Source organism: Xyrauchen texanus, chromosome 4 (assembly GCF_025860055.1).
Source record: "Xyrauchen texanus isolate HMW12.3.18 chromosome 4, RBS_HiC_50CHRs, whole genome shotgun sequence".
Classification (NCBI taxonomy): Eukaryota; Metazoa; Chordata; class Actinopteri; order Cypriniformes; family Catostomidae; genus Xyrauchen; species Xyrauchen texanus.
Window position 1 is genome coordinate 51,085,303 of NC_068279.1, and position 17,159 is coordinate 51,102,461.

The window sequence follows — 17,159 nt, forward strand, 5'->3', positions numbered from 1 at the left end:
CCGGCTGGATCCAGCTCCATTCTTGCTGCGTGTTGCTATGTGATGATGACTAATAGCAGCAGGTGCCAGCCAATCATCACTTCAGTCTATTACAATGGCCTTCAGAGGATGAGCTGATGCAAACTCCAACCAATGGGATACTTCATATGCCATTGCCTGAACCTTGGATTTAGGATAGACCTCACAGAAATTACCGGCCAGGTTGAACTGCGATGCACCTAACTGATCTCTGCCTGCATCACCTTGGTCTAATGAGTCAGTGAGTCTGGTTTCTCCAGGTTATTTTTCACCATTAACCAAGAGTTTTGTGTTCCTTGTCACAGTCGCCTTCGGCTTGCTATTTTTAAACACAATTTACAATTGTATTTTATCAAACTACACAATGATGATTCTAAAACATTATAGATATTACGGTTTTATCTCCGTTAATGCCTGACCTAAAGCTGCTTTGAAACGATGTGTGTTGTGAAAGGTGCTATACAAATAAAAATTACTTGACAAGCCCTGATCATTCTGATTCTTAATACTGTCAAAAATGTTGGCTAACCGATTAAGTTATGGCATCTCTTATACATATAGATCAGGTGGGGTTTATTTGGGGCCGTAACTCTTCTGATAACATTAGGCGTTTCATCAATATCATGTGGTCAATGGCAAATGATCAGACTCCGGTCGCTACTTGATGCCGAAAAGGCATTTGATATGGTAGAACGGGATTATCTTTTTAAGATTTTGGAAATATACAGGTTCGGGAATACATTTATTTGATGGAGTAAGTTACTTTATAGACACCCTGTAACGGTGGTACAAACAAATGGGATTAATTTCAGACTATTTTACTCTGGATAGGGGCACCCGGCAGGGTTGACCTCTTTCCCCATTTTTGTTCTGTCTTGCCCTGGAACCATTAGCAACCGCGATAAGAAAGGAGGATGATTTTCCAGGGATGATGGCGGGAGGATATTTTATTATTTGTCTCAGATCCCACTAGATCTTTGCCTTGCCTCCACAGAATTATTAATTCCTTTTCTCAGGAAAGTTCTCATGATACAAAGTCAATTGGTCTAAATCAGAAGCTTTGGCTCTGACAGCATACTGCCCATTAATGGCTTTCCAGCTGGCCCCTTCCAATGGCCCAAACTAATTAAGTATTTGGGTACCCCAATTAAGTATTTGGGTATTTATTTCCCAGCAAATCTGTCTGATTTAGTTAAGAGTTAATTTTGACCCTTTAATAAAAAGGTTTGAGCGATGTGGGCAGGTGGGCTCCATTACATTTTTCGATGATTGGAAAGGTTGATGTTAATAAAATGAACTGTATTCCAAAATTCAACTACCTGCTACAGTCACTCCCTATAGATGTCTCCTCTCTTATTTCAAGCAATTTGAGAGCATAGCGAAGTCTTTCATTTGGAATGATAAGATTACATTTCAGTAAACTGCACAGACCAATTGACAAAGGTGGGCTAGGCCTACCGAAGATTTTGTTTTATTATTATGCTTCTCGGTCTCAGACATTTGGCTCATTGGCCGCTTCCACCCGAAAGAGCCCCTCCCTGGCTTTGTAATGAACAGGAAGTTCTTGCCCCTATTTTGCCAGTGCAAAGCCTATCAATCTAACTACACCCCATTATCTCACATTTGCACTCGGTATCAATAAGTCCACTTTCTGCTGGTCAGAGTGGATTGTGAGGGGGGTTAATACATTTGGTAGTGTGTTGAGATCCTTTGAAAATTTGCTTTAACACTCCCAGATTAGGTATCTACAGCTGCACCACTGTCTCTGTACTATTTTTGGGAATAGCATTCACCCCCCTAAAGTGGCAGACACTGCTTTTGGAAAAGGTCATTAGGCATCAGTGTATTACTCCCTGTTAATTCAGAGTCTGGGGGATGGAACCTTGACCACCCTCAAGAGATTATGGAAGAAAAATTGAAACTTGGACTTGGAGGAGGGAGAGTGGGCTGTAATAAAAAAAAAACTTTCAAGACTATATCTGGAGACGCAAGGGTGCACCTTATGCAATTCAAGATTTTACATTGGTTCTATTGGACCCCCTCTAGATTGTATATGCTTTGTCTTAAGGAATATACCCAAGACATAACCCATGCTTTTGGTGGTGTGTTGAGATTCAGGAATTTTGGCTGAAGGAGTCTGTTGTGTGATTTTTTAGGCAGTTGGGTGTCATTTTGCCCCAGACTCTGTATTTTGGGTGATAGGGCAGTCATTGACATTGAAAACAGACACAAAGAGTTAGGTCTTAACCAGTGTCATGATCGCCAGCAGGGCCGGACTGGGACACAATTTCAGGCCGGGAAATCCTACACCCATCCAGACCATCCTATGCACCCAAATAAAATTTTGAAACACGGACAACCTGTATTTTTTCCCCCTAAATTACATTTATTTCACAGTATGACCATAACATAAAAACATAAACAACCAACCTAGAAGTAAAGCAGTCCAAATATCAAATGGGTCTGCACATAACGTACATACAAGCATTTACTCTAGAAGTCCAAAGCTGTTTCTACCTCTCTACTTCTCACTCATAAGTGTATATAAACTGCAGAAGAGAGGTTAAACAAAAATGTTAGCTTAGAAGGTCAGCAGGTTGCGTAAGACTTCGCTGCTCTCAGCAACTTTATCAATAATGTTGTCAATGTCAATTCCAACAAGTATCTCCCTCTCTGTTGACATTAACATGAAAGCCTCAAGGTGTTCCTGATTAATAGAGGTCCTAAGTCTGTTCTTCACAAGCTTCAGTGTGGAGAAGCTTCTTTCACAGGCTACTTGTGTCACAGACAATGTCAACAAAAATGTGTAGCCCAGTCCAATGACTGCATCAGTGAGAAGGTTGTATTTAGACAGCAGGATATGGCAACATATTGCAGTTTTTCAAACTGTGCTCACCAAATCCAAGCCCTCATCAGCACCTGAAAGGTTGTCATATTCTCTTGAGAGCTCCTTCACTGTCTTTACACTATAGCTATCCAAAGTAGACATCTTCAGCCTGTTCCAATGTGCTGCCAAATTTGTCAGCTCTGCCTGCAATGTCTCCACTGTGGCACGATCATCAAAGTTGATCAAAGAAGTTCCACTAGAACTTTCTTGTCAAATTCTTACATTTGATCAATAAATTCAGTTATAATAATAAGTCACTATAGGGCGATTACCCATCAAATTAAAAAATGTGCACTGCAATAACAACTGCAATAAATAATGTCATGAGATTGATGTTTTAAATAAATGTTTGAATATAAAAAAACTAAACCGCCAATAGGTGGTGGCAAGTGACCGTCTTAATTAGTGAGTCATTCATACAAAAGCTTCGTTCAAAACGCTGAATCATTCAGTAACAAAACACCGCGCTGCTATAGCTTTCCTTTGGAACTATTTTAGTCGGTGAAATAGAACAAAAACAGTTAATATGGTTTGTGTCTAAAATGTAAGTAACTTAATAATAAATATTAACTACGCTACTTGTTTATTGAAAAATAAATTCAATGTAACATTTTCAATCGTGATAATATTCAGCAAAACAGCTCCCTTAGTTGTGTTATGTTAAACTAAATCACATGTTATAAATAAAAAAAAAAAAACTATTAGAATTTTTACCTCAGTACATTTCTTCTGTGAGTTTTCTGTGTGCACTCATTTGTTTTGATATCTCCACGAATGTAATGTTAGACGGGCGCTACCGCTTACATTTGCTAGCAGTTCAATACTAAGTTAACGAAGAAAAAAGTACAGTATTTACAGATGAAACTGACCTGCACTTGAAGCCCTGAACAGATCAGTAATTTTGCAACATTTTGCTGCTTCTTCTTGGAGTGCGGTTTTTTTTTTTTTTGTCCTTTCCCTCTCTGCTCCACCTGGCCGTTTTCTCTCCATCATCGAGTGTTTCTCGCATTTTCTGTTTAACCGTTTGTCTGAGGCATAAAGTCAAATCGTAAAATCATGATTTTTTTTTTTTGTTGTTATTAATATTAATAATAATTTTATTGAATGACGAATTCAAAAATGATCACTGGTAAAAGGTAGTAATATAAAATAAGAATAATAATTTTTTTGTAAAAAAAAACGCTGGCTGGCAGCAGGCCAACTTAGTCGCCAGGCCAGCGGGAATTGTCCCGGTGCTCCCGATGGCCAGTCTGGGCCTGATCGCCAGACATGGGAAGGGTGGCAGCCTTTGAGGATGGATCATTTAGAAGAATGGGGAAATACAACAGGTTCATGGAGAAACTTTGAAGGATGCAGCTCATGCATTTATTGAATTAAATAGTTTCTTTTGAAGACTGATAATCACATCAGGTCATATCACAATTCCTGCCTTTCCGGTTCCAAATTTAAGACCTCTTTAAATAAAAATTAAGAAGTCTTTTTATGACCTTACATTTTGGAAGACTGGATTTAAGACATTTTAACAGTTATGTATGCAATAATGTATAAAAGCTTATAAATTATTTCGTTCAGTTGAGTCTCTACTGTGTGTTCTAAGATCTTTCTGGCCATAAGAAGGAATAGAGGAAACTGGAATCTCTCTCGGAGTTATTGCTGTGCAGCAAAAGAACATACCATATTTGAGAGCCTGAGTCTACGATCAGTTAATATGTCTGCTTAGTGAGGATATATGAGATCTTAAGAATAAGTGAGTATATCTGAGGTGGGATGCCACCAAACTCTTGATTGGACCGAGTTGTAAGGTATCTGGGATACAAATGAGCAGGGTTAAAAATTTACTTTTTGACTCACCAGCCACTGTGGCTAGTAGTTTCCAAGGTCACTAGCCAGTCAACATTAGTAGCCAAAATCCCCTGCCTCACAGACTGTAACTGCATGCATTTGTCATTTGAACAAGAATTATATTAATTTATCTGGACACAGGCCTACAGATTTAAGCCACTTTTAGAATATCTGTCATGACAGATAGAACAGGAGAAATATCTGTATATAATTTGACCATTATTCATGGCAGGTTTAATCCCTTCATTTAAATTTGACTTGCCTATACAGTATGAAAGTTTACCATTGTTCTACCCTTGTTTACCAGTGGCATTTGTAGTGATAAGGCCATAACCACATGTAAGACCATTACTGTGGTTCGGTTAATGTAGATACTCTTTTCTAAAAAAAACAAAACAACTATAGTATTTGTTATATATTTTTTTTTTTTAAAACACTAATAGCCTAAAGACATTTAGAAACATTTACAGTTGTAATAAAAATCTAATCAATAAGATTCACTCTAATAGATTAAATATTAATCTATACAAGTTACCAGTTAGTGCAAGGAAAAAACTTTTTATTAAAACATTACTAAATACCAAAGTGTTTCAGTAAAAACTGAGCATGTGTATTATTTGTTTCCTTTTTACCTCACCAGTGCTGTTTTTAATGAAGTGGATTGTCTAGCAGTTTGAGGGGTATGATTTCCTCCATATACAGCTTTATACCATGTTCTCTGTAGAATTAAAAAAAATGGGTCACACAAGTTTTATGGTCTCTGCTGACCACCCTGATATCAAGTAAAGCCAGAATGAATCACGCAAATTTCGCTCTGGAGCATGCTGACCGTACGTTTCCACTGGCATGCGTCCACTGATTTCAATTAATTCTGATGAGAATCCACCTCGCTCATCCCATTGGAATGAATTACAGAATGCTCACTTCATTCCGCTCATCACACGCTATTGGACACCCCACATAATGTGCGCTGCGGCAGTAACACGCTTAATTTTCCCCACACAGATGCACAAGTTATGAGAGGCATGAATACCATTAAATTAGCTTCAGAAGCAGCTCAAGAGTTGCCCGACCTTCGTAGAATTTTGAATACAGGAAAAACCCTGAAAAGTACGGTTCAAAGTGGCTGGTAAGAGTGACGGAGTTACCCGCCACTGTCGATTTGTTTCCCATTTGCTGGGTTGGTGGGTGTTAATTTCAAACACTGCCAATGAGAGTCTCAAGTCAGATTTAGAATTTCCATGACAACCTCTGGAAAGTTTAACACAAATCTCAAAATGTATGTTTCATAGAACAGCTACAAAAGTTATTGGACATTTGATGTTCCACTTTATATTCAGAGGTGGGACATGGACTTTCTTACCACCTGCTGATGGAATCTCTGAACTGCAAATGCAGAAACTGATTTTAGACTTTACACTGAGATTAGACATGCTTCTCAAACAAGGAATTTAGTTTGGGAACTTAGTTTATTGATTGAGATTTTCATCTTTTCAGAGTTTCTCACCAAGACATGTTCCACTGCTCAGCCAAAAAGGGACCCCAAGCACAGTGAGGACTTTAGAAGCAAGGTGAATAAGACTTTTTGCCCTCATCCTGAAGTTCATCGCCTCTAGAGAGGTATCATCAGGGTACAGCTGCACAAAATGATTTGGACACCGATAAGTGACAAAGCCCTATAGACATGTAATGCTTAAATTTCAATCAGTCCCGTGGAATAGCTAAACCAAAAATAATAATAATTCTCATCCTTTACTCACCCTCGTGCTGTTCAAAACCAGTGTCTTTCCTTCTTCTGTGCAACACAAAGGTATTTTGAAGAATGTAATTTTTTTCAATAAGGATCAAAGATTTCAAGCTCCAGAATGCACATAAAGGCAGCATACATGTAAACCATATGATTCAGGTGGTTTATTCCACATCTTCTGAGGCAATGTAATAGCTCTGGGTGAGCAACAGGCAAAATGTAAGTCTTTATTATCTAAAATCTTGAAATCTGGCCAAATGGCAACAGATGGCATAATTTCTTGCATGCAAACCCTTGTGCTCATGTGGCTGCTTTAACCAGAGGTACATTCCATTCAGAAGTGATCATTCTTATGCCCTATTCCCTTCTAAAACTTTACGTTCCACTGTGAGAGATTTGGAGGGCTGAAAGGTAATTTGTCACTCAATTTAAGTAAATTTCATTTGAAATTCTGTTTAAAACAACCCTACAAATGATTGTTCTCCCTCTGAAGTGCCCTGTGAAGCTTCACAGTGCAGACTTCAAGGAGGTGATGCTGCATGCAGTTGCCAGGTATTTAATCCTGGTCTCATTATACAACAGTAAGATCTTGCATATTCATTTTCTAGTATTTACCATCAACCTCTTGGCAGAACCTCTCTCACGTATGGATTACATTTATGCTACTTTGATGTGCTTTTTTGGAACTTGAAATTTGTGTCCACATTGAAAGAACTTATATGTTCTTCAAAATATCATTATTTGTGTTCTGCAGAAGAAAGTCATACGTGTTGGAGTGGAATGAGTTGGGTGAATTATTCCATTAAGATCACTAACACAAATTATGATTTTTAGAAAAATGTTGAAGCTCTGTAGGGCCTTATAACAAAAGTAAATGTGTGCCATCAGGCTGCTGGCTATTTGACAGTCCAAAATGAATATTTAGGCAGCATAAAATTTATCTACGCAACTCGATCTTGTCTTCTGAAGAAACAAATCGAGGTGTAAGAAACAAATCGATAATTAAAGCTTTATTAACTTTAAAAAGATTGCTTCCTGCCAGCAGTCGATACAGCAGTGATGTAAGCACCATGGCGCATTCACATGAGAAGTCAGAAGTGTGCACTTTGTATAAAACAGAGAAACGAATGTCACGCAAGAGTTAGTTCATTTCAAACCGCAATAGAACACTGGGCGGAAGCAAAGATTTAAAGTTAAAAAAATATATATATATTTTGTTTAATTTATTTGTTTCTTACACCAACCTATCAATTTGCTTCAGAAGACAATAACTGATACTTTTATGCTGCCTAAATATGCCTTTTGGACCATCAAATAGCCAGCAGCCTGATGGCACCAGATTACTTGCATTATAAGGACCTACAGCGTTTCAACATTGTTCTAAAAATCTTAATTTGTGTTCTGCTGAAGAAAGACAGTCATACACATCTGGGATGGCATCAGGGTAAGTAAATAATGAGAGAATTTTCATTTCTGGGTAAACAATTCCTTTAAACAGCTTCAAGTACATACACTTTAATCACAAACGCAGACAGGTTTCTTTTTTGCCCATCAAATAACAGTGCTAAATACCTGGTAGAAGGCCCTAGCTTCTCTGTAGCTACACTCCAAAAAGTGGTTGTTAGAATGCTCATGGAGGAAAAGTGAGTAGTTTTTGGGTATTCGTACATCTAGCCCATCAAGAGTGGTTAGCATGAGCTCAGGCCTGAAAAGACACAAGATTTTTTAACTTCTTGAAATCCCATTAGTAGCATTAGTGTTTGTATGTAGTTTGAAGTTATCAATGACTGACTAGTTCTTTGGTAACAGGTACACAGATGGACACAGCCAGCATGCATCTGAACTCATTTACATTTATTTACCAAAAATGTGTGTACACATGCAATTATCATAGCATTACCTGTCATAGGCCCCTGCATGACGGCCAAAGTCCAGTTTCCTGAAGGGGGCAAAGGTCCTGTCCATACTTGCTCTCAACCTGAAGGGGGCATGCCAGAGGTACTGCCCACTGCGCTCATACAGAACCACCACATGAACCAGATGATTGTTAAAGCGGAACAGAAAGTGCAGAGGTATCTCATTTCCCATAAGATCATCCATGTTGAGAAGTCTGGGGTCCTTCCCACGTATCTCCAGCAGTTCCAGACCTCGTTCTTCTGCCGCCTCTAGCAGAGCAGCCTGCACAATAATAATAAATAATCATTGCTCTATTCCATTTATAATCTACAAAAACAACAATATGGTGAGAAGATGTGTTTTTGGCATTTTCCATCCTAAAATTCCATACCCTTTTTAACTAAATTCTGACCAAACAGAGGTATAAATTATTGGACCAAAAACCTCTAAAGATGCTAGAATGTAATTTGTCTTTTGATGAATGTACTGATATGTCATCTTTTACAGTTAAAGCTACACAATGTAAGATTTTTGGTTCGAAATTAACACAATTTCATTGAGCAGTACACCAACACTCCATATTCCAAACCATGTATTTGCCTTACCCCGATTCACTACGGTAAGCCTATAATCATGACTAGCATGACTATTTGGCGGGAAATTGCATACTTCCATCAGTCATCCGTGCGTGTTTACATCACATCCGTACATCAAGAAAAGAAGGTCCAGCTAGCTACTACAGCACGTGTACAGTGCATCCGGAAAGTATTCACAGCGCTTCACTTTTTCCACATTTTGTTATGTTACCTTATTCCAAAATGGATTAAATTCATAATTTTCCTCAAAATTCTACAAACAATACCCCATAATGACAACGTGAAAGAAGTTTGTTGGAAATCTTTGCAAATTTATTAAAAATAAAAAACAAAAACAAAAACCCCACATGTAAATAAGTATTCACAGCCTTTGCTCAATACTTTGTTGAAGTACCTTTGGCACCAATTACAGCCTCAAGTCTTTTATCCCATTCTTCTTTGCAGGACCTCTCAAGCTCCATCAGGTTTGAATGGGGAGCGTCAGTGCACAGCCATTTTCAGATCTCTCCAGAGATGTTTAATTGGGTTCAAGTCTGGGCTCTGGCTGGGCCACTCCAGGACATTCACAGAGTTGTCACGTAGCCACTCCTTTGTTATATTGGCTGTGTGCTTAGGGTCGTTGTCCTGTTGGAAGAAGAACAGTCACCCCAGTCTGAGGTCCAGTGCGCTCTGGAGCAGGTTTTCATCAAGGATGTCTCTGTACATTGCTGCATTCATCTTTCCCTCGATCTTGACTAGTCTCCCAGTTCTTGCCGCTGAAAAATATCCACACAGCATGATGCTGCTGCCACCACTATGCTTCACTGTAGGGATGGTATTGGCCAGGTGATAAGAGGTGATAAGTTAATTCAGGCTAAAGAGTTCAATCTTTGTTTCATCAGACCATACATTTTGTTTCTCATGGTCTGAGAGTCCTTCAGGTGCCTTTTGGCAAACTCATGGCGGGCTGTCATGTGTCTTTTACTGAGGAGTGGCTTCCGTCTGGCCACTCTACCATACAGATTGGTGGAGTGCTGCAGAGATGGTTGTTCTTCTGGAAGGTTCTCCTCTCTCCACAGAGAAACGCTGGAGCTCTGTCACAGTGACCATCGGGTTCTTGGTCACCTCCCTGACTAAGGCCCTTCTCCCCCGATCGCTCAGTTTGGCCGGGCGGCCAGCTCCAATGAGTTTGGTGGTTCCAAACTTATTCCATTCACAGATGATGGAAGCCACTGTGCTCACTGGGACCTTCAATGCTGCAGAAATGTTTCTGTACCCTTCCCCAGATCTGTGCCTCGATCTAAATAAAGCTCATTCTGATTCTATCCTTTGGGAATTGTGGGAACAGTGTTTCATAACCTTTTTTGCCATAAGTACCTCATCGACACAAAACCAAAGATGTTTACCACAGACTAAATATAATTTATACACTTTATATAATAATAAAAAAATAGATTTCTATCATTAGTTTATCATTTGGTATACAGAATATTAACATGTTTAAACAAACAATATTGATATGTACAGCAAATGCTAAAATGGTACTGTCTCTTTAGAAAACCGACAGTTCCGGGTTTTGGTTGAGCGAATATTAAAGAGAGGGGAGTGACACAGGTTCTTTATTATAATAAATTTGTAGTTGTTGTAGGGTGTGAATGAGGCATAGACAGAACTGGCTGAATCATTGTGGGGTGAGGGATGATATTGTCTTATCTGTGTCTGTGAGTAGGTGAAGATTTCTGTTGAGGGTTTGAGCTCGGGTCAATCAATTATAGAGAACGGTGGCAAATTATATCTAACAAAACAGCCTCATTATGTCTGAAATTGAACAAGTACCTGCAAGATACTATTAACAACTCTAGGGCACAATGACATTGCACACAGCAAAGAAAAAAACAGGGTAATCAAGATGACTCCAATTCCCAGTCTGCTACTCAACTTCCTAGCATGCTAGCTGAGGGCAAAGATGCCAGCGCAAATATGAATAAAAATCAGGTTGACAACATTCTGATAATGGGTACTAATTTGCTTGTGGAACCTATGAAATTGTGTGTGCACGTCTTTGGGATGTTTGCGGGTGATTCGCTAAGAAAAAAAAACTTGCAAATAACTACGTGCAAATATTTTTGACACGTCCTCTAAAAGGAGACTTTTGCGTGGGATAATTGCACCAAATGCATGCTCACCTAAATTACGGCTCTCACTAGAAACCATTTTATTTTTTTAGTTCATATTTACATTTGACTATTTTTCAACTATGGGAGAAATTGTACTTCATTATGCCACTTTCTCCAAGATCATCACCACACGCTCCAACTAGAAGCCGTGGATGACTGCGGAGGTGCGCGCAGCTGAGGACCAGAGATTCCGCCTTCAGAGCAGGCGACAAGACAGCCCTAAGAACAGCGAGGGCCAAACTGTCCCAGGCCATCAGAGGCAAAGCGCGCACACTTTTGCGTGGGATAATTGCACCAAATGCATGCTCACCTGCATTACGGCTCTCACTAGAAACCATTTTATTTTTTTTGTTCATATTTACATTTGACTATTTTTCAACTATGGGACAAATTGTACTTCATTATAAACAGACTAAGAGACAGAGTAGTTGTCTTGATAAGATCACAATTTATGCATTAAAACAATAATGACCACCAGTTAGGAGATAAATATAATATTTATCTCCTAGATCCAAGATGGCGGCATGGTAGCACGCTGCGGCCACTCCGGATCAAAATGGTGCTATTTTGTTAAATAACCAGACTTTTGTAGCACATGGACATCGGAGCAACCGGTGTTCGTGTTTACCATCGCCAGACACTGCTCAAATATAGGATTCATGCAACAACCAAGCTGCATGATGACCTGCAGGAGGCGCTACGCAAACTCGGCTTGCTGCGGAGACCAGGCCTCCAGTCCTCGGCGTCGCCTGATGCCGGTGGCCGGGGGAGAGGACGTTGTAAGCGGTGAGCGTGGAAGCGCGGCAATAGGGCAGAGGTCCATGCTAGGCTAAAAACAAACCTTTGCCGGCCGGCTCTCCAATCTATCCTGCTCTCGAATATTTACTCCCTGGACAATAAACTGGACTACATCCGACTCCAGCAGGCTACGCAACGTGAGTTTAGAGACTGCTGCGTCTTTGTTTTCACGGAGACGTGGCTCAGCGACAGAGTTCCGGACGCCACCATTCAGCTAGACGGGCTCGCCTCGTTTCGGCTGACAGAAATGCAGCTCTGTGTGGTTAAGACTCGCGGTGGTGGCTTGTGTTTTTACATCAACACGGAATGGTGCAAGAACTCTATGCTAGTCTCTAGCTACTGCTCATCGCTGGTGGATCTTGTGAATGTTACATTCAGACCTTTTTATTTACCACGGGAATTCACCACTGTTATCATAACCGGAGTTTACATTCCCCCCAGCGCGAACGCTAAGGCAGCGCTCTGTGAACTGTGTGGGGCTATGAGCAAACTGCAGAACGCTCACCCTGACGGACTGTTTATTGTTGCTGGAGATTTCAACCATGCGAATCTCAAGACGGTGCTCCCTAAATTCCATCAGTATGTGGACTTTGCAACGAGAGGGGTGAACGCGCTTGATCTTGTTTACACAAACATCCCAGGTACATACCGGTCGGAGCCCCGCCCCCACCTCGGCTACTCAGACAACATCTCTGTTATACTAATTCCAGCATACAGACCGCTCGTCAGATGCACAAAACCGCTTCAGAAGCAGGTGAAAACCTGGCCAGCAGGAGCCATCTTTGCTATTCAAGACTGTTTTGAGTGTACTGACTGGCAAATGTTCAGGGAGGCTGCAACATATGGCTGACTCTACCAACTTGGAAGAATACACAGCATCAGTGACCAGCTACATCAGCAAGAAGTAGCACGCTCCAACCAGAAGCCGTGGATGACTGCGGAGGTGCGCGCAGCTGAGGACCAGAGATTTCGCCTTCAGAGCAGGCGACAAGGCAGCCCTAAGAACAGCGAGGGCCAAACTGTCCCGGGCCATCAGAGGCAAAGCGCGCACACGCCCAGAGAATCCAGTCACTTCCAGGACAGCAGTGACACGCGGCGCATGTGGCAGGGCATCCAGGCCATAACCAACTACAGAACAACATCAGTTGCCTGTGACAGAGATGCCTCCCTTCCAGATGCGCTGAACAACTTCTACACTTGGTTTGAAGTGCAGAACAACGTGGTGGAGAGGAAGACCACCCCTCATCTCAACAACCAGGTGTGCAGACCAGCTGGCAGATGTTCTTACCGACATCTTCAACATCTCTCTAAGCAGCGCCGTCGTTCCAACGTGCTTCAAGGCCACCACCATCGTCCCCATGCCAAAGAAGTCTTTAGTGTCCTGCCTCAATGACTACCGTCCCATCGCACTCACACCCATCATCATGATGTGCTTCGAGAGGCTCATCATGAGGCACATTAAGACCCAGCTGACCCCCTCGCTAGACCCACTGCAGTTTGGGCAGTTTGTATATCGTCCAAACCATTCAACAGACGATGACATCGCCGCCACCACCCTCCATCTGGCCCTCACCCACCTAGATAAAAAGGACTCATACGTTCGAATGCTGTTCATAGATTTCAGCTCAGCATTCAACACAATCATTCCCCAGCACCTGATTGGAAAGCTGAACCTGCTGGGCCTGGACACCTCCCTCTGCAACTGGATCCTGGACTTCCTTACTGGGAGACCTCAGTTAGTCCGGATCGGGAACAGCATCTCCACCACCACCATCAAACTGAGCACTGGGGCCCCCCAGGGCTGTGTGCTCAGTCCACTGCTGTTCACTCTGCTGACTCACGACTGTGCAGCAAAAAAAATTACATCATCAAGTTCGCCTCCATCAAAGAGATTTACAAAAAACACTGCATACGCAAAGCAACCAGCATTGTGGACGACAACACACACCCCTCACACAAACTCTTCACCCTCCTGCCGTCTGGCAAGTGGTACCGAAGCATTCGGGCCCTCACAGCCAGACTGTGTAACAGCTTCTTCCCCCAAGCCATCAGACTCCTCAATACTCAGAGACTGGTTTGACACACACACATATGTCCTGAGATGCACTTTAATTTTGCCACTTTTTAACTGGCTGCTACCTCAATAACTGCTATGTACGTAGAACACTATCTCATAGTATGTTATGTTTACATTTGGCATTTTTAGAAACTGTCATCTTTTTGCACTACTGTGTACTGGTACCTTACTGTGTCTATTGTCCTGTTCATTGTTAGTAATTTATTGTACTGTCCCGTACTTTTTGCACACGTTGCACGTGCACTTTATATAGGTATGTTATTTAGTCTGTGTAGTCTCATGGGGTTCTGGGTTTGTCCTATGTTGTTTTATATAGCACCATGGTCCTGGTGGAACGTTGTCTCATTTCGCTGTGTACTGTACTAACTGTATATGGTTGAAACGACAATAAAAACCACTTGACTTGACTTGACTTGAGAAATTGGTCAAATGAACATAAAATCCAGCAAGTAATTACAAGAATTAAACAATTCAATCCTTCAATCTTATTTTTACAAGAATTCCACATATCATCTAACGACACACTAATACGTAGATGCTGGAGAGGAATTCTATGAGGGTTATGATGCCAATACACAAATCAATCCAATTTCAAATATCTAAGATTATATGTGATAGAGCAGGACAATAATAGTTCAAAACATAATACATAATAGTTCAAGATTGTATTTTTAATGAAAATGTGATAATGGCTAATGTTTATGGCCTCAACACAGACTGTTAAAAGTTTCTTTTAATATCTTCCCAACCGGATAAATTACTAATAGCTGGGGACTTTAACTGCACACTGTCTCATAATCTTGACCATTCAACATGCTCATATACAGCACATTTACAATCTAGGAAAAAGTTATAGGATTATATGAAAGAACGTAATTTGTGTGATTCGTATACCCTAGTAAAAGAATATACTCAGGCTGCTTATGACAAAAAGTAACTCTCATATAGACCATTTTTCATTTTCAATTACCTCTTTCCAAGAGTGTCGAATTGTCATCTCTGACCATGGTCCAGTTACCATAATTTATAAAACAAAACTCTATGAGGTGGGAACCATTTAAGGCATATATTCGAGGACAGACAATTTGCTATACCAGCTCAAAAACTTAAATTGTAATTAGAAACATTGGAAAAAGAAATCAAGATTGTAGAGGAAAAGGCCTATTTAGTCACATCAGGTATTATACACTTTCTATAACGAAAGCTAAAAACGGTTTAATAAGGTCGAAACAATCTTTATATGAGCATGGGGAAAAAGCAGGGAATTACTAGCATGGCGGATTAAAACATAAAATGCCAAATAAGCTATTAATAATATTAAATCTCTGAATGGAGAAATAACGTCTAACCATTCAGAGATAAATAACACTTTTGCTTAATTTTAAAAGTCTGAATCAGCCAACATTATAGAAGATCAATTTCAGTTCCTCAGCAACCTTTAGTTATTAGCTATATCTACTCAAAAGAACGGTAAATTGGTAGGCCCCGATGGACTGCCAGTTGACACATACAAGCTTTTCAAAGACAAACTCACTGGCCCTTTGAAAGAAATGTATGTAGTGTCATTTAAAAAAATGTATCCTCCACCCACGCGGAGATGTGATATAATTACTCTAATTTAAAAACCTGACAAATCTCCTACCAAATTAGAGTCAAACAGACCAATCTCCCTACTTAATACAGACACAAAGATCATTTCCAAAACTAGAAAATGGTCAGAACACCCACAATTTCTGGCAGATTTTAACATTATGTACGCAAATAGGGAAGCCCCAGTTCCGTATATTCTAACACTCGACACTGAAAAAGCATTTAATTGGGTAGAGTGGCTGTACATGACTGAGGTATTGTATTGTTTCGGTTTTGGAAGAACAATTCAACGATGGGTTAAAATGTTGAAATACAAACCAATGACGGAGGTTAGGATATCGAAATGTTTTAACTTACTCAGGGACACATGATAGGATGCCCCTTGTCATCAATGTTTAGTGATAAATCCCAGCTTTCTCACTTTTCCACTATTTGGGGAAACAATATGGGTTTTAAACAGTGGGCATTAAAGGGCATTTGTAAGATTGGTGACCTTTTTTAGGTCATATGTCTTTCAATGATCTCCAGGAAAAAATTGGCATCCCTAAGTCACACTTCTACAAATTTTTCACATTTGAAGTTATATCAACACCAACCAAAATCATTCACTAATTAGACCTTCTCTGACAGAACAACCAAAAGGTAATGTTTTATGAGAAAAGAAGCTTAAATCAAGTTTCTTTACTTTAAAGCAAATTTATAAACAGCTCTCAAGAATCATCCTAATCAAAGAGGGAAGCTTGAAGTATAGATTTGCGATATGACCTCTAGGATTCAGAATGAGTCAGATATGTACAAGAGCCCAGTACTTGTCAATTTACACCAGATTTAAGATGATCCAATATAACTGGATAATTTGCATTTATGTAAATCCTGGAATGATAAATAAGTTCAACCCAAATATGCCAGATCTCTGTTTTAAGTGTCAGAACTATAAAGGAACGTTCTTTTACTGTATTTAGGAATGTGAGGTAATCCAAATAAAATTCGTAATAAAAAATTCTGAATATCAGCCACTGCGATGTATCGGTTGATCAATATCTTTTTTGTATGGATGTTGTTATCTTTCATACTTCTGTTATAAAGATATGTTTTTTTTTTAAGTTTGATACTGGTATTTTATAAAATGGATACTGAGATTATTAAATGAAGATCCTTAATTTTAAAATCCTAATTTTATTTTAAATAATATGAGTCAACATGGCAAAATACAATTCTTTTCGCTTACCCCCTGGAAACTGCTCTAATACCCCCGGTTGGGAATCACTGTCCTACTCCATTGGCACACATTTTTGGCATACTATATAGTAGGAAAGTATGCAAATTCGGACAGAGCTTGTCAACCACCTAGGTGACTGCCTAATTTGCCTATAAATGGCCCTATATGTGGACTTCTTTAATGGTGTTTTTATAGTTCTTTTTTTTAAATAGAAAAGTAACAACCATTACTAACACACTTTTGGCAGACTGATTCCCGATCCAATAAAAAAAACATTTATTACCGGAGCCGATACCGATCTAATGCATTCTAAAGGTGATCAGTAGGGTTCAG

At 40.0% G+C, this 17,159-nt stretch overlaps 1 protein-coding gene across 5 annotated transcripts in view; it reads right to left on the bottom strand.

The window, feature by feature from the left end:
* Positions 1-17,159, bottom strand: part of fktn (fukutin) — an 85,564-nt gene that overhangs the window by 15,957 nt on the left and 52,448 nt on the right. For all 5 annotated transcript variants that reach the window (XM_052125540.1, XM_052125539.1, XM_052125536.1 and 2 more), the window contains 3 exons: positions 8,395-8,672; positions 8,067-8,199; positions 6,255-6,384 (listed from right to left, as the gene is read on the bottom strand). In XM_052125540.1, coding sequence (XP_051981500.1) covers positions 6,255-6,384; positions 8,067-8,199; positions 8,395-8,672 — 541 coding nt within the window. The remainder of the gene's footprint in view (positions 1-6,254; positions 6,385-8,066; positions 8,200-8,394; positions 8,673-17,159) is intronic.